The 25,162-nt window shown below is 39.6% G+C and overlaps 1 protein-coding gene across 9 annotated transcripts in view; it reads left to right on the top strand.

Moving 5' to 3' along the window:
* The window catches only part of MITF (melanocyte inducing transcription factor), a 216,214-nt gene extending 192,775 nt beyond the window's left edge, over positions 1 to 23,439 (top strand). For 5 of the 9 annotated variants that reach the window (XM_044921203.1, XM_044921198.1, XM_021694960.2 and 2 more), the window contains 5 exons: positions 1,610 to 1,727; positions 4,958 to 5,014; positions 10,626 to 10,701; positions 14,276 to 14,423; positions 19,864 to 23,439. In XM_044921203.1, the coding sequence (XP_044777138.1) occupies positions 1,610 to 1,727; positions 4,958 to 5,014; positions 10,626 to 10,701; positions 14,276 to 14,423; positions 19,864 to 20,265 (801 nt within the window). In that variant the 3' untranslated portion in view covers positions 20,266 to 23,439. Of the gene's footprint in view, positions 1 to 1,609; positions 1,728 to 4,939; positions 5,015 to 10,625; positions 10,702 to 14,275; positions 14,424 to 19,863 lie in introns of all 9 variants that reach the window. The other 4 variants (XM_044921213.1, XM_044921200.1, XM_021694961.2 and 1 more) reach the window with 1 other exon arrangement.
* The last annotated feature ends 1,723 nt before the right edge of the window (positions 23,440 to 25,162 follow it).

Genomic DNA, 25,162 nt, shown 5'->3' with positions numbered 1-25,162 from the left:
CTCACAGAGCAAGATTGACTCCAGGAAGGTGACCTACTTCAAATAAAACCACTTCTTAGCAAAATGACAGCTAAGAATCAAAGTCACTGGTTATCAGGTTTTTAGCTAGAGGGGCTTGAATTGTGCTTCAAGGGCATTTTAAATGATCACAGTGCATTGTTTATATGCATCTGTGAGGTGGGATAGGTGTATTACATTTTATATACATAATATAAATCCTGCCTTCAAAAGGAAGCAAAGGACGGAGTGGACAAGAGAGAGACCTATTCTGCTGATCTGTCTGTCCTCCCTGCTCTCAGCCCCAGTCATATTAGAGCAAGTGTCCTGTTTACCTGTCAGAAAGTATAGGCCTCTCCCACCTCTTTAGCTTGGGGTTTGGTTCATAGACTACTTCTCTAGAAGCCACAATGGGAAGAGATGGTCGAAGGCCACCAGTGAAGAGAAACACATTTGTATCTTTATTTTGTGGGATATTTTTATCTGTGTGTTAGTGGCCATTGGAGAAAATGAAAGGTGAGATGTGCAATGTAATCTCTCCTCGATACTTCTTGGTCACTAAACAGCTTGAATGCCGTCCCAAGTTACTTTTCTCAGATGTAGAGTAAAACTTAGAGTGTATGATCAAGGATGGGGTGGGCTAAATGCTCTAAGTCTTCCTTGGCAATAATAGTTACAGGTATTGTTTGAATTAAGCTGGAAGAGGGAGCTTCTGCACTGACAGTAGTGAGGTCCCGTAACTGCGCCCCCGTAGTTAATATTCAGAACTTTATTTCAGAGGGTTGGAAGAAGAAATGTCTGGGACCTCTGATGTCCACAAACATGGGTGCATCAAACTCCTTCAGTGAATGAGGTGCGGGGAAATGTGTATACGACAAAAGGAAATCGGCACCGGGGGCAGAAAGAAGTTCACTACTTCAAAATATTCAGTGCAGAACTGGAGAAAAAACACTCTTAAGCTAGCTCGAGAGGGCTAAATATTTCTTTCTTTCTTTCTTTCTTTTTTTTTTTGAGTGTAAATTTTTGTTCTTTTCTTAAAGTCAGTGGGCTCCCCCTTGTGGCTCCATGAAAGATTTCAGTTTCAAGGAAAAGAGCTTTTCTTTAGCAATAAGGAAACCATTTCTTTTCCAGTAGAAAACACTTTTAATTGCTTTTCCTTATCAAATAAAGAGAGAAGAAAAGGGAGAGGGAAAGAGAGGGAAGGAAAAAAGGACTTTGATGGAAAACCTGATTTGGTGAAAAAGTCAGGCCACATAGAACCCCATTTTACAGTAAAAGCCAGCATTTCCTAAACATCTATGTGCTACTGGATGTGCTAGACAATGAGTTTGCCACCTTGGCCACTGTCTGCATGCTCAAAATATAACTATAAGCTGGTCGTAGAACCATCTTATGGGGGTGAGATAATGTTCTTCTTTCAAAGGAACGAGCTAACGTCACCATTTAAGTGAGTGGAAAGGTAAACGTGTCATGCCTTCCTGTTTTCAAAAAAATGATTTTTTTTTTACATCAAACCATTTCTTTTAAGTAAAGTCTGGAATAGATCTGGGTTCTAGCTGAATAACCTAGGAATTGTTTAGCAGTTCATTTCTGTTACTGTTTCTCTCTCTAGTTACCTGTCTCTGGAAATCTGATTGACCTTTATGGCAACCAAGGCCTGCCGCCCCCAGGCCTCACCATCAGCAACTCCTGTCCGGCCAACCTTCCCAACATAAAAAGGGAGCTCACAGGTAAATTACTGGCAAGTGTGCCTCTTCCTGGGGATTTTCTGTTAATTTTCTGGCAAGCAAAGTTATCAAAATTGTGACCTCTGGACTCTTCCGTTTGTATACGTAATTTTTTTAGGTCTGTGCAGAGGTGAAACCATTGAGGAATATTTTAGGATGAGGATTTATACTTGGAAATCCTGGTTTCCAATATTTCTTGAGGTCCTGGGAGGGAGGCTGCTGTCTCCCCAAGGTCCCATCATTATGCCATGCACCCATCGCTGGGTCTTTGGCTGCTGTACCCTTTGGGGTGGGCGCAGCGGGCAACACTTTAAAAATAAAATGTCTCCACCCAGTCTGGTGTTTGTGTTACTTGCCAAGCCCCTCGGGGCATTCCACTTTGAGAACCCTGGTCTGAATTTCTCTTTGACACACGTTCAAGCCTGCATTTGTCAGGAGAGGGTAAGAATGAATTTCTTACATCTTTAGATGCCTCCTCTTATTTTTGCTACATCATGTGCAAAAGATTTATTATACAGAGTAAAAAAATAGATTATAAAATGGAGCAATGGGTATTATTTGTTCCTGAGGCAAGTGTGAAATTATCTATTTTGCCATTTTGTTTGAGGCTTTAGGGAAGGCATTTGGCCATTAAAACATAACGAAACTACATTGAAACTGGCATTCTACCATGCTGAGTTTTATGGCCCTCACCTCATCCCCCTTTTTAATGTCTGGTCCTTGCATCTTGCAGGATTAGGTGAACGGTCTGAGAATATGAACTATATATTTGGTGCAAAAAATTCCTGTTTGTTCAAGGGTGTCTTTTTAAAAAAATACTTCAGAAGATTGTGGCAGGAGAAAAGCAGTTAAAAAAAAAATTGGGGTTAAAAGGTAATAAATTAATTACTATGTAAAACCCATTGAAAGTCAACAAAAAAGTAGGTATGCTCCCAGGAAGGAAAAGTCTCATGAAGTCTTAGAAAATAATGCTATAGGAGATCTATACTAAAAATGATAAAATATGGTTAGCGTGGCATGAACAGAATTCTTACAAATTAGATGCAAAGTAGACTTTTTTTTTAGATTTAAAAAATAATTTATTTATTTTAGAGAGAGGGAGCATGAGTGGAGACAGGGGCAGGGGTGAAGGGAAGAGGGAAAGGGAGAGAATCTCAAGCAGAGTCCGAGCTGAGCAAGGAGCCTGACACAGGGCTCAATCTCACAACCCTGAGATCATGACCTGAGTTGGAACCAAGAGTCAGAGTCGGAAGCTTAACTGACTGAGCCCCCCCAGTGCCCCCAAAATAGACTTTTGAATTATGTGTGGGATTGTTTCTTCAAAAACAAAACAACAGAGGCGGGGGGGGGAATGAGAGGAATGGGTAAGAGGGTATAAATTTATTTTTTAAAAAAAGAAGCTGATATAATGAACTATACATTTCTAAAATCACTTTGTATCTTAGAAAATGACCAATCCAGATAGGAAAAGGGTAAAATGCCAGGGAAAGGAGAAGGTGGACAGGAATTGTGATTCTGAACACTGCTAGCTTGAGAGGCAGCATGATGTAGCCAAAAGAGAATAGACTTAGGAGTCAGATCTGACCTAAGGGGAAAAAAAATTATCTTTCCCAGCTGTGTTAGGATCTAGTCAGGAAGCAGAGACTGCAAGGTGATTTGAACAGGGTAGGTTTAAGATAAAGAACTGTTAACCATGTATAGGCACTTATCTACTAAGAGAGGATGAATACAATAGAATACCCTAAGGCTGTGGAGGGGGTGGCTATCTAAGCTTGGGAAAGAACTGCCCCCCTGCCCAAGGCCAAGAGTCTACGCCCCTGGGGAGATTGTAGGTGAAGCTACAAAATGGCAGAGAAGTTCACAGGATTGCCTTTATCAAAGCTGGTCCACAGTTGGTGGGTTGAGGTTGATAGGCAGAAAACCATGGTTGTGGGGCTGGCAAACTGAAAAACGAAATAACTAACTAACTAAATAAATAAGAGAAAACAAAACAAAAAAAAGATACTGTAGGGGAGGGTGTATAAGTAAGACATGCCTATAATGCTCGTGTGAGAAAAAAATAGAAAATGATTGGGATTGATCTTCCCAATTGAAAAAGTTCAGCTTCTGAATTATTTATATGTATATATGTATATCTAAGACATATAATAAATATATATACATATATAAGCTTCAGTGGCTATGAGTTATGCTTAAAAGAGTTCTAATTTTGGGTAAAATTCTGAATGATGGTAGTGTAATGTTGCAGATATCACTTGTGACAAGAAAGTAACAGAGGCCCCAGAATGGCAGGATTAATCAAACAACTGTCTTTTTCTTGTTTTGTTTTGCCTTCTGTAAGGTGCAAAGTCATCCCCCCACAGAGATCCCACAAGAGTTGCAATGCAAATAGATCTTTTCAAATGGAGTTGCCACCAAACACCTCTGTACCCTATTCCTATTTTTGTTTTTATGAACTCAGACTAGTAGGGTCTGAGTTTCTCAGGGTCATCATTTCGTTCTAGCAAGTTCTGTTGGAACCTGGCTCCAAGTTCCCAAAAAAAAAAAAAAGAATCCATTTCCACCAGAGATCTGACGTGATAGCTTCTCTCCCCAGTTTTCATGTTAGCATGTTACAAAGGCATCAAAGAAATAAAGAAAAGTTCTGTTGCATGAAAAGAAAATTTGACTCCCGGGGTGTCTGGGTGGCTCAGTCGGTTAAGCGTCCAACTCCTGGTTTCTGCTCAGGTCACGATCTCAGGGTCGTGGCATGAAGCCCCGCATCAGGCTGTGCAATCAGCGTGGAGCCTGCTTGAGATTCTCTCTCCCTCTGCCTCTCCTGCTTATGCTCTCTCTTTCTCTCTCTCTGAAATAAATAAATAAATCTTAAAAAAAAAAAAGAAAATTCAACTCCTGATAATAGAATATCAACAACAAATTTCTAGTTTTCTAGTTATTTTTCTTCTTGTGTGTTTGTAGTGTGTCAGACAACTTTGTTACTGGTCTTTTACCATTTTGTAGAAGCCAAGTCTTTGCATTTATTTGATATATATTGCTTTTGAAAAAATACAAGCTTTTGAAAAATCATGATTTTAAAAACCCTATTTTTTTTTTTTATTGTGACAGTCTGGTCAGATAAGTTTCCATATATATCTAGAGAATGAGATGTTTTGTAGTTTACGTCATTGTGTGCCTTAAACAGTTCCCGTTTCTAATTACTTCATTCACGTGCACAGCGTGTATTTTTCCCACAGAATCTGAAGCGAGAGCATTGGCTAAAGAGAGGCAAAAAAAGGACAATCACAACTTGAGTAAGTTGGTTTCATGTTCATGATGTTTGATATTGGAGTGGATGTTCCCCCTTATATCCAAATTGTTTGAAATCTTGTGGGAGGAAATTGATATGCATAGCTGTTAAAAGTACATTTATGGAAGAAAAAATGTTTTTCAGAGAAACTAAGGTTTTTCCCATATTTTGTCTCTGATCAAATTGAAATTTTTTCCAGTATTCTGAAGAGTACTTATTTATAGTAATAGTTCTGGGTGTGTGTGTGTGTGTGTGTGTGTGTGTGTTTGGTGAGAGGGAGACTTGATCCCCAACTACCCAATTATAAGTGTTGCTCACACTGGAACTTATTAACAAAAGGGGATTATGGAATCATCTTCTCCGGTGAGATTTGAAAGGAAAAAAAAAAAAAGAAACAGTTGGAGGGGAGTCTGTGGGTGAGGTAGCCTCCAAAATTTCTGACTTAAACTGTGACTTAAAAAAATATCTTCCAACATTTAAAATTATTTTTTATGTCTTTAATTTACTTTTAACCAAGTCTTTAAGCTTTTTCCTATGAGAACTAAAGATTTTGTTTCATAAACAAAAGTAAAAGAGACTGCACAGTTCAAAAAAAAAAAAAAGATGAGGTTTGGTGGTAGGAAGTCATTGGCATGTGTGTGAATTTTTCATCTCACGGTCCCCTGTCCTCTTCTTCCTAAATTGAGTTTTAAGAATGTAGGTTACATATAAATACTTTGTCCTCATAAAAATGGTAAAATGAGACCAGAATTTAAAATGATAGAATAAAGCTAGAGTTCTCCTCTGATCCCTGAGAGTCATCATCATTGTAGTTGATGTTGTTGTTTTCAGTTTGCCGTTGGTCTTCCCAGCCTCTGCCCAGGTATTAACATACACATGCACACAGAGAATAAACAGTGGTTTTTGTGTGTGTCTGTTGTAACACAAGTATCATGTTATCCATGTTTGTTGCTGTTTATTTTCTTACTCAGCAGTCCATCCCGAAGAACTTTTGCTGTTATTAGTGTAGATCTGTCTCCTTTTTAACGACTGTTGCATACTATTCCATAGTGTTGCGTGACTGTGTGAAATTCAGTAATCCTCCTACTACTAAGTGTTGATATTGCTTCTAGTTCTTCCCAGTTACAAACAATGCCATAGTGAACATTTGCGCACACGCCTCTTTGTGTACAGGGAAGTTTGTTTCTCCAGGTTAGGTACTGAGAAATGGAACTGCTAGGCCCCAGAGAGGGGGTGAGTGCTTTCTTTTAATAGATTCTGCCCTTCCCAGTTCCTGTTTCAGGTCTGAGAAGCTTTGCTCCTTTGTACCAAAAGATTTGCACTAATATTTCTAAGGTCTCCTCCAGCTTCCAAGTAATTGTACTTGAAGATATTTCTTCTTTTCAAAGAACTTAGAATTAAGATAATTAAGCATTATCCAAAACTTCACCTAACTGAAATGTGGAAAACTAAGCTGGATCTTGTCAAAAACAATGCCTTTACTTAGGCACCCGAACTCTCAAGTTTAGGGTTGTCAGTAAAGTATAAACATGATCAGGTCACACTCTGAGAGCTATAAAAACATATTAAAATCTCATCTAACCATTAGAAATGAACACTCAAGGTTGGATTGTCCATTGGCATAGCTTTTCCTCTCCTAGAAGCTTACCTTGTAAAAGTAGTTGCCAAAATGTGCACAATCATATATTCATTTATTTACTCATAACTATTTATTGAGCCCCCATTTTGTACGAGGCATTTTTCTACAGAAGTGAATCAGACAGAGAGGCTTCCCACTCTTATGAGCTTCCATTTGAGTCAAGGGCAGACAGAATAGATGAGCAAAAAAATACAGTAAGGTGTTGTTTTTAGTATAGAGCAAGAATTACGACAGAAATAAAATGTACCTGTGAGCATTGGCCAAAACATTTGTTATACCGTTGACAGTGATGGAGAAATTGGAAATAGTCTAAATATTCATCAGTAGAGTATTTGTTTTTTTTTTTTTTAAAGATTTTATTTATTTATTTGACAGAGTGAGACACAGCGAGAGAGGGAACACAAGCAGGGGGAGGGGGAGAGGGAGAAGCAGGCTTCCCGCAGAGCAGGGAGCCCGATGCGGGGCTCGATCCCAGGACCCCGGGATCATGACCTGAGCCGAAGGCAGACGCTTAACGACTGAGCCACCCAGGCGCCCCATCAGTAGAGTATTTGTAAATAAATTATGGGATATCCATATACGGGATACTCAGTGGCTCAAGAAAAATGGAGTTGGTCTGTTTCACCTGATTTACCTGGGTGTCCACAATATATTACTGAGTGAAAAGAGCAAGTGGCAGAATAATATGTATAGTATCTCATTATGTAAAAAGATCACAGTGGTTAGAGATGTGCATGTGTGTGTGGGGTGGGGGATGTGTGTGTGCTGGGAGATTTAGGAGTTTACCTTTATCATTGACAATTTCTTCAGGCAAATAGGTGTTGTATGGTGTAAAGAGTTGGCTTTTACTTTTTCCTTTATGCACTTTTGTATGTTTTGCAATATTTTGCAAGTTATAATAAAAAATAACTGGGGAGGGAAGGTACTGCATTAAATTACTGAGGGCCTACTGGGTGCCAGATTCATACGGGTACTTGGAATGCATCAATGAATAAATATACATATACATATATACATATACATACATATATATATATTCAAATAAATGAACTATGCAGATGGTAGAAGGTTCTGTGAGAAGACAAAGTGCAGGCAATGGGATAGAGCGTCAGGATAAGCATGGGAGGAGGTGGTGGTTCATTTTTAAGTAGGGTGGTCAGGGAAGGCTCATAGGTAAATTTGAGTCACTACCTGAGGGAGGAGAGGGCAGAGCCATTCAGATATCTGGGGGAAGAGTGTTCCAGGCAGGGTGAAGAGCAGTATGAAGTCCTAAAGTTGGGGAGTCCTAAAGTGGTTGAGGAATTGCAAGCAGCCCATGGGGCTGAAGGGAGGTGGGACACAGGTGAGTCATGACAGAAGATGTGGTCAGAGAGGGAGAGGAGAACATGATGTCAGAGGGATGGGAGCCCACCAGATCCTTGTAGGACTTGGCCTTTGTCTAGGTGAGGTGGGAAATGATTGGCAGGTTTTCAGCAAGGGGTTGGATGCTCTGACTTATGTTTTGACAGGATCCCTCTGGCCATTGTGGTCTAAATAGACCAAAGTGGGTAGGAAGCAGTGAGCATGGGTGACACAGAGATAGCAGTTAGGAGCATTGCAGTCATCCAGGCGAGAGAGGATGGTGGCTTCTCTCAGGTAGCAGTGGAGGTTAGAAGTGCACAGATTCTAGAAATATTTTGAAGGTAGAACCAACAGACTTTGATGATGGATCAGATGTGGGATATGAGAGGAAGAGAGGTGCAGAATTGATTCTAAGGTTCTGGCTTAAGTAACTGGAAGGATGGAGTTACATTAAATGAGGTGGAAAAGTCTGTGGGTAGAGTTATTTGAGCATGGAAAACCAGGAGCTTGTGTGTGGAGTATTAGGGCTGTTCATTAGACCTCCCTGTGGAAACATCTAGTAGTCAGACATATGAGTCTGGGGTTCCAGAGACATGTCTGAGCTGGAAATACAACTAGGGAGGTCATCAGTGTGTATGTGGTGTTAAAAACCATGAGACTAAATGAGGTCACCACTAAGTGAATGGAGATCAAGAAGAGTCCCAAGAACAGTGCCCTGGGTACACAGCATGTTTGGAGAATGAAAAATCATCCCAAAGGATGTATAAGAAACTTAACAGTGGTCGTATTTGGATCATAGGGGACTTTTACTTCACCTTTTGTATTTCAGTGCTGTTTGAATCTTTATGATTATTATATGCTTGGAAAAGTAAGAAAACATGTCATGCTTCAGAGTTTTAGAGGAGCTTAGCTAGAAGATCAGGGGTCCAAAAATTCCTTCTTTAGACCCATTGAGTATCACTATTTCTATTTTATAAAAGCTTAATGATAAGGGAGTATTTTATGTAACTGACTGAATCATAGAAGTGATCGCCCAGCTAAGAAAAAAAAAAAAAAAAAAACGTGTTGGGAAAGTAGCACATAATATTATTTACCTAAGTGTATGGAGTATTAGTAGGTTAAATATAAATATGTATCAGGACATAATATGTTTAAAGTGAAATATTAACATCTTCAATCCAATTTATTAGACCTTAAGTTATTTGGAATTTATTTGCCAGAGTAGGTAAATTAGAAACATTTATTAACTCATATGCTTTACTGTTTCATCCTCCCCTAAGAAGATGGTAATTTAGCTAACCATGCAACTAGATTGATAAAATAGGGATGCCATTAGGATGCATGGTGTAGTTAAACAAGCTGGACTTGACTCCTGGACTTGTGTTACTCTGTTCTCTAGCCACTCAACGGAGCTGCTTGCTGAGCACTTGAAATGTGGCTAGTTCAAATTGTGATGTGCTTGTAAGAATAAAAAAGACGCTGGATTAAAAAATTGAGTACCAAGAAAGAATGTTCAACATTTAATTTATTAATACTTACATAGATTACAGTGAAGTGATGATATTTGGGGTATATTGGGTTTACAAAAATACTCTAATTTTACCTCTTTCTTTTTACTTTTTCAATGCGGCTACTAGAAAATTTAAAATTACAGAAATTACTTGCATTGCATTTCTGTTGGGCAAGACAGAGCTTAGAGCAGGGAGTTTTGTATGGCCTCTAGGCTAAGAAGGTTTTTTACCTTTTTTTTTTAAATTTTATTATGTTAGTCACCATACATTACATCATCATTACATACAATCATGTTCCATGATTCATTGTTTGCGTATAACACCCAGTGCTCCATGCAGAACGTGCCCTCTTTAATACCCATCACCAGGCTAACCCATCCTCCCACCCCCCTCCCCTCTAGAACCCTCAGTTTGTTTCTCAGAGTCCATAGTCTCTCATGGTTCGTCTCCCCCTCCAATTTTGCCCCCTGGGTTTTTTACATTTTTAAATGGTTTAAAAAAAAAAAAAAACCATAAGAAGAATATTCTGGCACCCAGTGCTTCTTGTTAGTAGACTTGCACTGCAAAAAAATTGTATCCAGTTAATATTACCACATTTTGAATTTTGTCAGTAAAGAAAAAAAAAATCTATGGAAATCTATTTTCTCTTTCGTTATTTAGGTACCTACATAATATCCTCAGTTTTGCCATTTGGCCCTCAAAGCCAAAAGTAACTCATTATGTAGCCCTGTAAAAGTTCGCTGCCCCCTAATCTGAATACTCAGGGTTGAGTTCTGGCTGTTCCCACTTATTGCTGGGTGTCCTTGTCAAGTCTCTAATATCCCCCAAGTAGTTTTGACATTTATAATTGAGGATACTCACTCCAATTTCAGTGGTGTTACGGGATCAAATGAGAAATTACAGCCTCGGGACTTTGTAAATGATAAAGTTCTGTACAAAGGTAGCCCATTTTTTGGAAGTGCTTTAACCTCAGTACCAAAAACATGATAACGATGGGGAAATACAGATTCGGGTTATATGGCCTTGGGCCAGCAAAGTTAATGCACACATGGCTTTAACAAGGTATACTAAATAGTATGTGGTGGCTGTTACTAATTGTCCCTTCTTGTGCTCTTTTCTTGAAGTTGAACGAAGAAGACGATTTAACATAAATGACCGCATTAAGGAACTAGGTACTTTGATTCCCAAGTCAAATGATCCGTGAGTACAATTCCATGTTAATCTGCATCATATATTTTTTGGTACCTTAATGTTTATTCATATGTTGCAAAAAGTGCACAGGTACAGAAACTAGAGTCAAGAAGTACCCCCTCTCTTTTTGGTTCCATTTCTGGTATGCTTCTTATTCCTTTCTTTTGGTTTGTCTCATCAAACTAAAATTTTGAGAGAAATCAACCAAATTGTATTTAAGGGTTACTGGACATCAGCTGTTAGCTTTGGATATGAGGAGGTGGCTTTCTGAAATCTGAGACTCCTTGGCAAGTGATCACCAAGCTGCTAGAAAAATTCTCTTAACGATTCACGCAGGGCAGAGATTTCAATAGCTGTTTAGACTAGATTTGTTGACTATTTGCTGTACTCATACAGTATCTATGGGTCCTGAGAGCTGGTTTTAGAGACTTCGAGTTTAACAATATTCAACCGACAAAAGGTCACAAATTTTTTTTGAAAACTTGCATGCCCTCGGTATGTTACCAATCTGTAGAAAAGTAATTTTTAATCTTCTTTTTAAGTACACGTCAGCTGATTTGGGTTTCAGTTTCCAGTCTCTGCTTACCTCCCACCCCCTTTCAGACGGAGATAACAGTTGTAAAGATAATTTTCCTACCAACAACGTCAGCAAGTAGGACAACAAATACACAATTTTTATCCATTAGAAAGTGGCCCATTTGAAGTAAGGGGCTAGAGGATGTATACATTTTAATGGCTCCCACAGGCATCCAATGAAATTAGCCTTTGAATATGACCTTTTAGCTACCTAATAAAATGTAAAGATGAAATCAAGCATTATTCATGCAAGGCTTATTAAATTTGCTATTCACATTATTGTCAGGGAATTTGTGACAAAATAAAATAAAATCATTGCCCATTGTAAGGTGGTTTTGATGGATGTTCAAGCACAATTTCCATCATCAACATTTTGCTTTCCCACGTTTCAAGGAAAGCCATTTTGAAACTCAAAACATTGAAATTCTCAGTTCTGCAGCACAAATTTATCCTACTAAGGGGCTGTGACCTTCATTTCCTATAGTCAGTCTTGCATGATAGTTGAAATTGAATTCCCATTTTCCTGTTCTTTATCAGCTTTCACTTTTTAGCATATTCTTTTAAACTGTAGCATATGAATCTCTTCAGCAACGTATTATGAAATTATGGGGCTGCAGTGAAAGCCTCTATTTGCATATCTTCTTTCTCTATTGTATTAGAATACTTATGTGTTTATAATCTGAACTGATAATGATCTTTAATTGTAGGCATTGTTTTAAGATAAATGGACTATATCTCTAATGGGAGTTTTTTCATACCAGTTTCTGGAACAGGCTCTGGGGCTGCTATAGGGACACAGTCCAGCTGACCAGGGTCTTAGCCCCATACGCTCTCCTCCCCTACAGCAGATCTGCTTTTGTTAATTTATATATTGGGGATCTTTTTATACTTCTGTGTGGAAAAAGGGTTGCTCTCTAATTATAAGGGGAAAAAAAAGTTTGAATACCCTTCCTTCAAGCCTAAAGGCATAATTGATTCATTGGGTCTCACAAGGAAGCAAAACCTAATAAGATAATTGGTTGGAATAGTCACTTCTTAAAAACTGAGTAGCTACTTACATGTGTCAGTATGGGTTTTTCAACTTCCTGGCCTCAATAAAGCATCTTTCATTATAGTTACATTTCTCTCTGACTGCCAAAGGGTCTGTTACTTTGATCTCAGCCCCGAACCTTAAACAAGTTAGCTCGGTGCTCCCTCTATCTCAGGACACCTCCCTGGGTAGCCCTCTTCAGTGCTCAGACCCCAGGGATCAACCCTCCCCCGCCAGGGAATTCTCTGGGGTCTGTAAGTCTGCCTCTCGTGAGAGAACTGTTTTGTTTTCATCTAATCCATAGGAGGATCAATTACTTGGTGAGTTGTTTTAATGACCCTCCATTCATATATCCCGGCTGATACTTCCCATCTGCCTCGAGCAGCTGTAGGTTGTGGGGTAGAAGAGTTTTCATACATGAAGTTGTTTTTGAATTTTTTTCATTGTCCTTGTCATTGTCATCATGAGCACTGTCTATGAAAGAGCTCAGATTAATTTAAGGTGCCCCAGAAATACTACTTATGTAATTATAATTTCATTCTTAATTATTTTTCTGGAGTGCTCTAAATTTTTCAGCTCACTTTTACCTACATTTTTTTTTTAAAGATTTTTTTTATTTATTTATTTGAGAGAGAGAGTGAGAGAGAGAAAGAGCACAAGAGGGGGGAGCGGGAGAGGGAGAAGCAGACTCCCTGCTGAGCAGGGAGCCTGATGCGGGACTCGATCCTGGGACTCCAGGATCATGACCTGAGCCGAAGGCAGTCGCTTAACCAACTGAGCCACCCAGGCGCCCTCACTTTTACTTACATTTTAATGGTGTTCTTAATTTCCTCATATACATGAGGACATTACAGCTACAGTGATTTAAAAACTCAAAGGCACCAAGCTCAGGCTGCCTGGGTTCGAATTCCAAAACAGTCCCTTACTAGATGTGTGATCTTGGGAAAGACACTTGATTTTCCTCATCTGTTAAAAAAGGCAGGGGTGTTCAGAATATTCCTTCCTAGTCTGGTTGTTTTGAGGACTCTGTCACATGAGAAGAATGATATAATGATTCAGTGCATGGAGTCTGGAGCCATATCCTCTAGGCTTCCTGCCTCTGCCAGTTCCTAGCTGTGTGACCTTGGGCAAATTACTTCACCTCTCTGTGCCTTTGTTTCCCACTCTACAAAATGGGGACAATATTAGTGCCTAGCCACTGAGGTTGTTGTGATTAAATGATCTGTACTTAAAACATACCTAGCACATAGTAAATGCTATTTAAAGATAACCATTATAATTATTCTGTTGAGCCTTTAACACAGTGCCTGCTCTGTTACTTGAATTGCATTCTAGACTTTTCCTAGCACATTCCTCTAAGAGGCCTCCTTAGAGTTCAGTAACGTACCTGCGAGGGTGTTCATACATGTGTAGTATCACCATTTTATAGATGAAGAAACAGGGACACAGAGAGAGGTTAGAGAACTTGGCCAGGAATATTCATGAGAAAATCCAAGGATACCACTTTTATGCTTCACATGGTCAAGTAGTAGGATCTCATGGAATTTTTTTTTAACTGTAGCTTATTCTGCCTGTCTGAATGAGTTAACTTTGATAGTCCTAGAAACCTATAGCTCTTTAATATAGTTTTTAAGAATATTGATTTTTGTAATCAACAGAACTAAATTTAAGTCCTGACTCCACCTTAGAGTAGCTCTGTAACCAAGGGCATATTGAATAGTATCTGTTTCAGCATGTGCACCACACCCCTCCTTTCCAAGGTGCTTGTCTGGGACAGGTAGGATAAGGTCTAAGAAGGGGGTGGATAGCGTCCGGCACATGGAAGCACTCAGTGAATGGTAGCTGTCATCAACGTGTCATTGATTACGGTATCTTTAGAAATCATTGCATTATTATTGCATTATTCATGCCCTGAATAATGAATTTTCATTGTGCCTCAAATCCCGAAAAAGGTTGTTTTCTTCCTCTTCGCTACAGAGACATGCGCTGGAACAAGGGAACCATCTTAAAAGCATCTGTGGACTATATCCGAAAGTTGCAACGAGAACAGCAACGTGCAAAAGAACTTGAAAACCGACAGAAGAAACTGGAGCACGCCAACCGGCATTTGCTGCTCAGAATACAGGTACGGGGCATGTGTTGTGAGCGGTTTGCAGTATGTCCCTGACTTGGAGGTGGAAGGAAAAGGGGATATAATGAGCCATGGGGGACTTGATTTTTACACCATCCTAAAACAGTAGCTACTCGTTATTTATGGATTCCCTGTTTGTGAATTTGCTACTCATAAAAATTCACCGTAACCCCAAGATCAACATTCTGGGCACTCTCGTGGTCCTTCGTGGACATGTGCAGAGTGGCTAATCTGAGTTAAGATCGAACAAGGCAATGACCTGTTGTCTTATTTCAGCTCACGCTATAAATAAGCATCCTTTTCATGGTCCTTAGTCCCAGGCTTTTCACATTTCTCTGGGTTATATGGGTGAATTTTGCTGTTTAAAATGGCCCCTAAGAGTATTACTGAAGTTGTCTGGTGTTCCTAAGCATGAAAGGCTGTGAGGTGTCTTACGGAGATAAGTTTCCTTCGTAGGTGAGTTGCAGTGCTGTTGGCTGTGAGTTCAACATTAATGAATCAACGTTATGTATTAAGGTGCCTTTGAACATAAAACAAGGTTATATGTCAATCGGTTAATGAAAATGTGACTAAGACACTCATAGAAACCTAACTCTGTATTTCCTCTAGAAGCAATCGTTTGGTATTTACTAATTCGGAGTTCAGAGCAACTTTATAGAACATAACTGTCTTAGTGCATTTGGACGGCTGTAACGAAATACCACAGACTGGGTGGCTTACACAACAAACATTATTTCTCAGAGCTCTGGAGACTAGGAAGTCCAAGATCAAGGTGCAGGTAGATTCAGTGTCTGGTAAGAGTCTGCTTCCTGTTTCATAGACAGGGGTAGTGTCTCTGGGTCTTCACCATGGCAGTAGGGGAGGGGGGTTTGTGGTGTTTCTTTTATAAGGGCATGAATCCCATTCATGAGGACTCCACCCTCATGACCTCATCACCATCCAAAGCCCTACCTCCAAATACATCATACTGGTGATTAGATTTCAACATATGAATTTTGGCAGGGGTGGGATGGGGACGCAAGCATTCAATCAGTAGCAATAATTACCTCCAATAGTGAGAATTGATTGAAGTTGTTAAATACCAAGATGCCTTAGTATTTGGTGGGGGCATGTAGCCCATGGTCAAAGCCCATGTTTATAGGGAACTTGGAGACGTCCAGACGATCTTATCCTCAAGATAAAAATTGTAGAAATAGTTACAGATAGTGAAATTATACCGTATGTATGTATCTTTAACTCACACTATTTATTCTTAGAGGGAGAAATACTAACTCTGATATGTGGAATTCATCTGTTGTTCTATGTATCGAGTATACATACCAGTGTGAAGTGTGAGATGGGGCAGTCCTTCTGTACTATCAGCTCCTGGTGCTCCTCGTAGGTGCTCAGGCTCTCCGGCTGAGAGTAAACACATAACTTCCTCTGAAACTGTCTTGAAGAAGACAAAGAAAAATGGACCCTCTGCTGCTGACCAAAGGAATTGGCAAGAGTAATTTTCATTTACTTGCTGACCTTGAACACAGTCCACCAGTAAGAGCCAACAGAGTACCTTCTTCTTGAGTAGATGGACCCCCCTTTTACCATTTTTTCAGGTTTCCAGTGCAACTCTGGTGGCAAGCAAAGCCTGACCCTTCAGACAGCAGTGTGTTTGATCTGGTGGTGTGTGTCCCGGACACCGAACCTCTTTAACAGAGTCATTCATTTACAATAATGATCTCCGATCTTTTGAGCGCCCCAGAACACTGTGGACATCTCTCAGTATCACTTCTCCCATTGCAGGCAATGATCTTCAGCAGGGTGTCAGATGACGATTCTCCCCTAGGGGGTGCATTTTCGAATGTCCATAGTGAAGCAGAGGTTGCATGTCATTTGGAAATCCCTTTTTTTTTTAATCTTTTTTTGTTTTTTGTTGTTTGTTTTATGTTCATATGATCTCTTCAGTAAGTAGCCATAGGTCCTTTTCTCTTGAACGTGACATACCCATTTATAAAAGCAGCTTATACTAATATGTTATTTCCTTATACAAATGTTAAAACATAGGAACTCTTTTGAAAGAGAAGCTAAGTTTTGTTTTCAGCATCCAAACACGTCTCTTCGTGTGGAATATGAGTATTGTGAAAAACGTGGATTAGAAGTGCCACGGTGAGGATGTCGTGGGTTTCTTCCAGTGACAGTGGGGGGCAGCCCGTAGAACTTTTGCATATCACAGAACACATTGGTAATTAGGGAGGCTCTGCCATACGGTGAGCCTGAGTTCTCCAGATGAGACTTAGCACATTGTTTAGAAATCTAAGTAATGCTTTAATCAGCTGATAAACATTTTTAATTAAACAACAGGAGATCAGAGTAAAATGTTTGCCTCTTTTTATCCAACTTTCTTTTTAAGACAAACTACATGTATGGAGGAGCTGTTCTTATTAGCATGTTGGTGTAGATTTACAATAGTGCATGTTTTAAGCTTGGGCCTAAGGGCTTCCTTTCATTTTCGCTCCAAGTGATGCATGCAGAAATTTTCACAGAAGAAAGAGCATGAAGCCTTAATATCATTGGAACCATAATTTTATTAAACAGCCCAAGGCTTTAAAACAATGCCTGAAGAGACTTGTGTTTCTGGAGATCGAGCAAAGGAACATGTACATACTTGTGTGACATCTCAGGCTCCCGTCTCTGACGTGTCATGCGTCCAGAGAACAATCTCTACTGCACACTGAACATGACTTTTCAGGAACATTCATTTCTAGGCTTGTGGGCAAAGGTTGAGTGGCTGGATCACGTGGGAGGCTACTTTTCCCTCCTTCGTGAGGCACCGTGACTTGCTTCAAATTTATATTCTGTCCTTACTATATTAGTGTATGACAAGCATAGAAAGGATCGTCTTGGCACATAGAAGCAGAATGCTCATCGAGAGTCATTTGGGTTCAATTTAGGAGGGATCCAGGGATACTCAGGGAGAGTGGAAAGAGCACACTTGGATGGCATTTTGAAACGAGGAACCCAGGGAGGCTGTGACACTTGGGAAGTGATTTAGTCTTCTCAGGCCGCTCCAATAAATACCACTGGTCTGGAGGCTGAAACACCAGAGCGGCCTCTTCTCGCAGTTCTGAAGGCTGGAAATCCAAGGTCAGGGTGTGGGCAGGATTGGTTTTTCTTTACTTCCCTCGAAGGCTGCCTCTTCTTTGTGTTTTCCCGTGGTCTTCCCTAGGTGTGTCCCTGTGTCCTAATCTCTTCTTTTTTTTTTAATTTAAATTCAATTAATTAACATGATGTACTGTTTGTTTCAGGGGTACAGGTCAGTGATTCAGCAGTCTTATATAATACTCAGCGCTCATTACATCATGTGCCCTCCCCAATGTCCATCACCCAGTTACCCCATCCCGGCACCCCCACTCCCCTCTAGCAACCCTCAGTTTGTCTCCTGAGATTAAGAGTCTCTTATGGTTTGTCTCCCTCTCTGGTTTCATCTTGTTTCTTTTTTTCCTCTCGTCCCCTATGATCCTCTGCCTTGTTTCTTAAAGTCCGCATATCAGTGGGATCATATGCTAATCTCCTCTTCTTCTAAGGACATCTATCCTATTGGAGGTTGGATTTGGGCCCACCCAAATGACCTCATTGAACTTAATTACTTCTTTAAAAAACAGCATCTCTAAACAGAGTCACATTCTGAGGTGCTGGGAGTTACGACTTGAACATACGATTTTTTTTTTTTTTTTAAGATTTACTTTATTTATTTGAGAAAGAAGAGAGGGGGAGAGAGAGAGAGTGAGCACAAGTGGGGAGAGGGGCAGAGAGAGGCTCTCAAGCAGGGCACTGAGCGGGGAGCCTGATGTGGGGCTTGATCTCATGACCCTGGAACATAATAAATTTTTCAATTCAGCCCATCATATAAGGGATGTGAAGAAGCATAGAAAGGAATTATTCATCCTCCCTATAAGAACTTTCTTTTGGAAATAAAAAAAAAACAGAAACCAACCAAACGCCATACTTCCCTTGGCCCTGGTAAGATGAGTTAAGTGACACTTCTCAAACTTAAGTTCCTTATGTACAACTTCTACAAGTTTCGCCATTCCCACCCAGACTTTATTAGGTCATGATACCCTTCGTATCTTAGTAACTGTTTCATTCTGCCCCCGGCCAAAGCAATACCTACCATTTCTTTGTTAGGTCCAAGCAACTTACTGAATATTTAGGTCCTAACAACTTAGTCGCCACTTGAAAATACAAAACATATAAGCCGAAAGAAAAAAAGCATTTTTATTTTATTTTTTAATAACTGCATTACCTACTAATGGGATGTGTGTGTCTGTTGCACATTGCACAGCTTCTGCAGCCACGGAATCTGGTTGGACAGTGCCACCCTCATTTCTCATCCCGTGTTGGTTTTCATGGAATTCTTACATTTTATCACAGCAACACCAAAGACCTGCCTTCGCAATGATACATGATGGAGAAGCATGTCGCACAGTTTAATGCTGAGACTGTGGACCATCTTGAATTTGGTAGTTCTCAGAGTAGTGTGCTGTTTCCCCAGATATCTGAAAATGTCACAGTACCTTGAGAGTTCCCTGCAGCACACCCCTGGATATGTGCACACAGTTTAGGGACCCCAGAACTGCATTATTTACTGAACATTTTCCTTTAATCAGCTCACATTTTGAAATTTTATATTCATATTTGTCTTTATTTTTGTGTTTTTAAAATTTATCTTCAGAAATATGAACATCTGGGAGAGACTGTCTCTGTATTTAATACCTAATGAAATCCGTGTAGCACCTAAAACTCACATCATATACTACTGGTGGTTCCTATACTCTATTTTAAGAAATAGCATTTATTAATTGAAAAGAGCAAAAAAAAGATTATTTTCATAATTTATTATTTTTTCCTCCAAGTGTCTGATTTTTAATACTTTACTTTTTTAAAAAAGATTTTATTTCTTTATTTGAGAGAGAGAGTGAGCACAGAGGGAGAGGGAGAAACAGACACCCCCCTGAGCAGAGAGCCCCACATGGGGCTGGATCCCAGGACGCTGAGATCATGACCTGAGCCGAAGGCAGATGCTTAACTGGCTGAGCCACGCAGGCGCCCCTAATACTTTACTTTTTAGAGAAATTCTAGGTTCACAGCAAAATTGAGAAGAAGGTATAGAGGGACTCCCCATATGCTCCTGGCTCTCGCACAGGTCCACTGCCAGCCACATCCCCCACCACAGTGGTACATTTGCTACAGCTGATGTACCTACACCGTACAACATCGTCACCCAAAGTCCCTACTTGACCTTAGAGTTCACTGTTGGTGTTGTACATCCGATGAGTTTGAACAAATACATAATGACACGTATGCCCCATTATAGTATCACATACAGTACTTGGACTGCCCTAAAGTCCTCTGTACTCCGCCTCTTGAAACATCTGATTTTTTTTTACTTTCATTTTAGGAACTTGAAATGCAGGCTCGAGCTCACGGACTTTCACTCATTCCATCCACGGGCCTCTGCTCCCCCGATTTGGTGAATCGGATCATCAAGCAAGAACCCACTCTCGAGAACTGCAACCAAGACCTCCTTCAGCATCATGCAGACCTACCTTGTACAACGACACTCGACCTCACAGACGGCACCATCACCTTCAACAACAACCTTGGAGCCGGGACCGAGAGTAACCAAGCCTACGGCGTCCCCACGAAAATGGGATCCAAACTGGAAGACATCCTGATGGATGACACGCTTTCTCCCGTGGGCGTAACTGACCCACTGCTTTCGTCAGTGTCCCCCGGAGCTTCCAAAACGAGCAGCCGAAGGAGCAGCATGAGCATGGAAGAAGCCGAGCACGCTTGTTAGCGGGCCCTCCCTGCCCTGCGCTTTCAGAAACTGCTTTCTTTCTTGATTCGTAGGTTTCATAATTTACCCAAAGGGGGTTTCTTGATAATTTTCCTTTAATATGGAAGTTTTTTTCATGCTTTATCAATAGCCCAGGATATATTTTATTTTTAGAATTTTGTGAAACAGACTTGTATATTCTATTTTACAACTACAGATGCCTCCGAAGTATTGTACAATGAGTGTACAGTATCTGCGAACTGAATTCACCCTGGACTTCAGCTTTCTGAGCAAGAGGATTCTGCATCAGAGAAATTTCTGTCCATTTTTATTCAGGGGAAACTTGGTTTGAGATTTTAATGCCTGTGACATCTTTGGAAATTAAATGTAAAGTTTAATCGAAAGAATGTAGAGCAACCAAAAATTTAAAAAAAAAAAAAAAGGCAGAGAGAAAGAGATTGAGGAAAGAAAGGAAGAAATCCACACTAACCTTTTTTCATTTTGTAAATGTATTGATTCATTGGTACTGCATTAAAGATCCAGTACTGTTCTAACAGCATTTAGTTTTTCTACTGCAAACTATTTAAGGCAATACACTATTCTGTAAAAGAAAAAAAAAGTACACCCAATTTCATGAGGATTGTCTGGTTAGAAAATGTAACTGATCCCTTACTTAGGTGCAAGTGAAATTGAAAGGTTAGAGACCTAGGCTCTGAAACATGGGCTCTAATCTTGCTGTCCTTCACTCTTTGCTCTGTTACAGTTTTCCTCATCAATGAGTGTGATTCAATTTTCCATAAGATACATTTTATTTTGAAAAGGAAATGAGTGTCCTCTCAAAGTAAAATATTGAGGAGCACTGCAAGTTGTCCTTTTTTTTTCTTTTTTCTCTCTTCAATTTCACTTTTGATAAAGAAAACCAAACTGGGCACATTTCTAATTGGCTTTCCTATTTTTATTTTTAAATTATGTTTTACTGTTCATTTGATTTGTACAGTTTCTTTATTATCATCGTTCTTTTCAGTATGTTTGTATTAATTTGTAAGAATATGCATCTTAAAATGGCAAGTTTTCAATATTTTTACAACTCACTGGTGGTTTTCCGCATTCTTTGTACACACGTGAAAGAACACTTTTATGCAAGGTCTTGTGTTTAAAGAGAGCTTTGCGAATATTTTGTATATTACAGTCTCACTCGGAACTGTTTTTTCCACACATTTAAGGTGTAGTATTAATAGGTTAAAACGGGCTTTCTAGAGAAAATAAACTTACATATTTATTTTTAGTGATATAAAAGTAGCAATATTCTTGGAGACTGATAACCATAGCGTTAATACGCCCATTATGGTCATTTAAATTGGGGTTTATTTCAGCAAACTTGCTGAATTTTTGGAAGGAGAGAAATACTGTATTGGCAAATTACTGTTACTTGATAACAGTGTTTTAACAAGCAGCAAAGTTGTAAGTTAGTTTCAGTGCATTATCTACTTGTGTAGTCCCTTGCAACAACAGTAGTGTTACATGTAATCTATCTGGCCTGCGTGTTTTATACAGCTGACATATGGTGTTAAGAGCCAGGCTGTTGAATGGAATTTCTCAGTAGCAGCCTACAATTGAATAGCAAGTGGCATAAAGCATATCCATTCAGAATGAAGTGCCTTAAATATAGCAGTAGTCTTTTTTGGACTAGCACTGACTGAACCGTAATATAGGAGACAGTTTCAAGATGGTATCTATAGTCAAGAGGAACATGGAGCATGGTGCCTATGTAGACAATATAAGAGCTTCCAATTTTCCTTCAGATATTTTTCATATTAAATATATTTTAGTGACAGAGTGCCAACTTCTTTCATCAGGAAACCTTATTCAGGAGGGGTTTTTTAAAAAAAAAGAAAATGAGTTTAAATGTCAAATACGAATTGGTGGATGGATATTGGAGGGTTCAAAGAGAAGGTGTGATTGTCAGATGTATGAATGGATAGCTTCCGTGAAAATAATCAACTGCATAGTTCCCATGCACGTTGGGCAATGAGAATCCTTGGAAACATTGATGATGCTATCAGTTTTATAGCTTTATTACCGAAGGGGGTAGGGAAAATTAATTCCCATTCTTTCAATCCCCTTAATTGTATAGCTCTTTTCCTAGAATAGTGATGCAAATCTGCATGAACAGCTAACTGTACCATAGTGTTCATTGATACAATCATAGCATTGTCTATTTTTCTCTTCATATTTATATGGGGGGAGGGGAGCTGGGTGCAGAAGTCAAAGATCTCGACGGTATGATGCTTGTTTTCTTTAGCTGATGGTGAGGGTTCTTAAAAATGGAGCAAGGTTGACTAGCTCCTGGCCCAGGGAATATGGCCAGGGCTAAGTGACCTTATAGAAAGCTCTGTTGAGAGGAAGCATGGCATCTCGTACCACTGTCCTGACTTTCGCAACTCCTGAGCTCACGGTCGCCTGCTTCCGCATCCCCTTCTTCTTAAGAGACAATTTCTGGGAGTGACGGGTGAGGAAGCCCAGGAGAATGCTGCAGCCTCGGGGGTGGTTCTTTTTCTTTCTTTTTTGCCAAATCGAGTGTGGATTTGTTTTAGGGACTAGTTAAGCCAAGAAGCGGTGGTTTGGGGTCATCATTTATGACAACGAGAGAATGATCCACACCACTCCCCCCATCCCTGAGAACAGACTTGTGACTTGGGGTTGGGCCTCCATATGGAGTGACCAAAATGCCAAACTTGTCCACCTGCCTCCGGGTAAGGCAATGGAAATACCAAACCTTTTGACTTTGCCAAAAATCCTACAACCAACCTGGTCATACATAGGATGACAAAGTTCTTTCTGGTTGTTTTTAAATAATAAAGCAATAAGAACAAATAAAATACATAGGAAGTTAAGAGATATAAAATAAAGCACAAAGGAATGCACTTATTAATATTTTTTAAAAATGCACTGGGGAAAAGTTGGTGTTGATAACAGTATATTAAAAAAACCCTATTTCTTGAAAAAAAAAATGACAAATGACTGTCTCTTGCGGACGCTTGGTACTGTAATGTTAATAATATAGTCACCTGCTGTTGGATGCAGCAATAATTTCTGTATGGTCCATAGCACTGTATATTATGGATCGATATTAATGTATCCAATGAAATAATTGAACTGTTGTTCTTGATAGCCTCATTAAAGCGTTTGGTTTTCCACATAGTGGTGGCCAGTTGTTTTTAGTTAATGACAATTTTGAATATTGTTTGCCTTATCCAGAATGGTAGCACACCTTTTCTTCTGATTTAACAAATAACAGATTGCAGGAAAAATTTTTAAATGCCAGTAAGTACATTTTTTTTGTTTTAAATGCCATTCTAAGATATTACTTTTTGGTTTTCAACATTTTTGATTATGACTTGCACTCAGATGAACTATAATTATACAGCTTTTTAACCCCCTTCTGAATTTGGGGGAGATTTTAAACTCCCAGATGCCAAGAATTCATTTTAGATATAGGAGTTTTATTTAACATGTTTTAGTGAGAGGTGGCTTTACAAGAAGAGAAATTGTCAGGGAAGCCCTTGCATATTTACGAAAAAGACATTGGGTTTTTAAAATACAAATTTACAATAATGAAAGCTTAATATACCCAGGTTGCCAGCTCCTGGCTGTATTTTTTTTAAATACAGCACTTAAGAATCATTTGATAAATGTTGGATTTGACTTGGGAAGTGTCAGACAAAACATGTCTTTATTCCCTAGCTAGACCTTAAACTTCTGCCCTCTTTAAAAAATATTCTGGTTTAACCTCTGGAGAAAATGAGCAAGAAACTTCCTGTAATGCTTCAGATCTGATTGTCAGCTTTTTGTTAAATTTGATTTTTTTTTCTTAAATTGTAATATACAATAATCAAGCCCTTTCTTTTTCAGAGTTATTTGAATTATTTATACTTCCCATAGAAATGTGATTATGTGATGCCTTAAAGACGTGTGAAAGTAGGAAGATTTCCTATCTCAACAAGAAGTTTTCTGGGCAACCTTGAAAGCAGGTAAGCTGAAGGTTGGAGTTCTTCATCTCAGGAGGTCTGCAGCTGAACCGTAACCCTGACCTGGCATTTGCTTCTTCACATTCACCTCACAATCCTTCCCTCCCTCCCTTTTTTCCTTCCTTCCTTCCTTCCTTCCTTCCTTCCTTCCTTCCTTCCTTCCTTCCTTCCTTCTTTCCCTCCTTCCTCCCTCCCTCCTTTCTTCCTTCCTTTCTTTTTTTTTTAAGCGATCTTCACACCCAACGTAAGGCTTGAACTTACAACCTGGAGATCAAGAGTTGCAAGCTGTACTGACAGAGCCAGCCAGGCGCCCCTCTAAATATCCTTAATCTCTAGCTTCCCCCTGCCAAAAGAAAACAAAAACAAACAAAAAAACACATCCTATGTGTTAGAGCACTGTTACGTGAACATCACACATTTGCCTACAGCTCGTGTGATCTTATTTCATATTCACAGACTTAGATTTATTAAGTTTTGTATTAAGTGAACTCACTTAACAGATAAATCTATCCACGAAGTGGCAAAACCTGGACTGGCAGCTAGATCTCCTGAATTTCAATCTTGTCTCTGCCCATTTCCAGCTATGTGATTTTGAGCAAGTTACTTAGCCTCTCAGTGCCTCATTTTCCTTTCTGTTCTTTGGTGATCGTAACAGCGGCTACCACGTGGTGGTCTTGTGAAGTCCGTTCAAGTGAACAGACTAGAATTTTTGCTTGGCAGCACATAGTAAATGCTCAGTAAATGGTAGCTGTGATTTTATGATCATAATCCCCTCCATTAATAAAATGGAGCCCACCCCCTGGACTACCTGAAATCATTGTGTGTATCAAACGTGGCATGCACTGTTTGAGAACTGCTGCATTTTTGCACAGAGCTAATATTCGTGTGAA

The sequence above is a fragment of the Neomonachus schauinslandi genome, chromosome 1, assembly GCF_002201575.2.
Source record: "Neomonachus schauinslandi chromosome 1, ASM220157v2, whole genome shotgun sequence".
NCBI lineage: Eukaryota > Metazoa > Chordata > Mammalia > Carnivora > Phocidae > Neomonachus > Neomonachus schauinslandi.
Note: the sequence above shows the minus strand (reverse complement) of the source record. Positions and strands in the feature narration are given on the sequence as shown.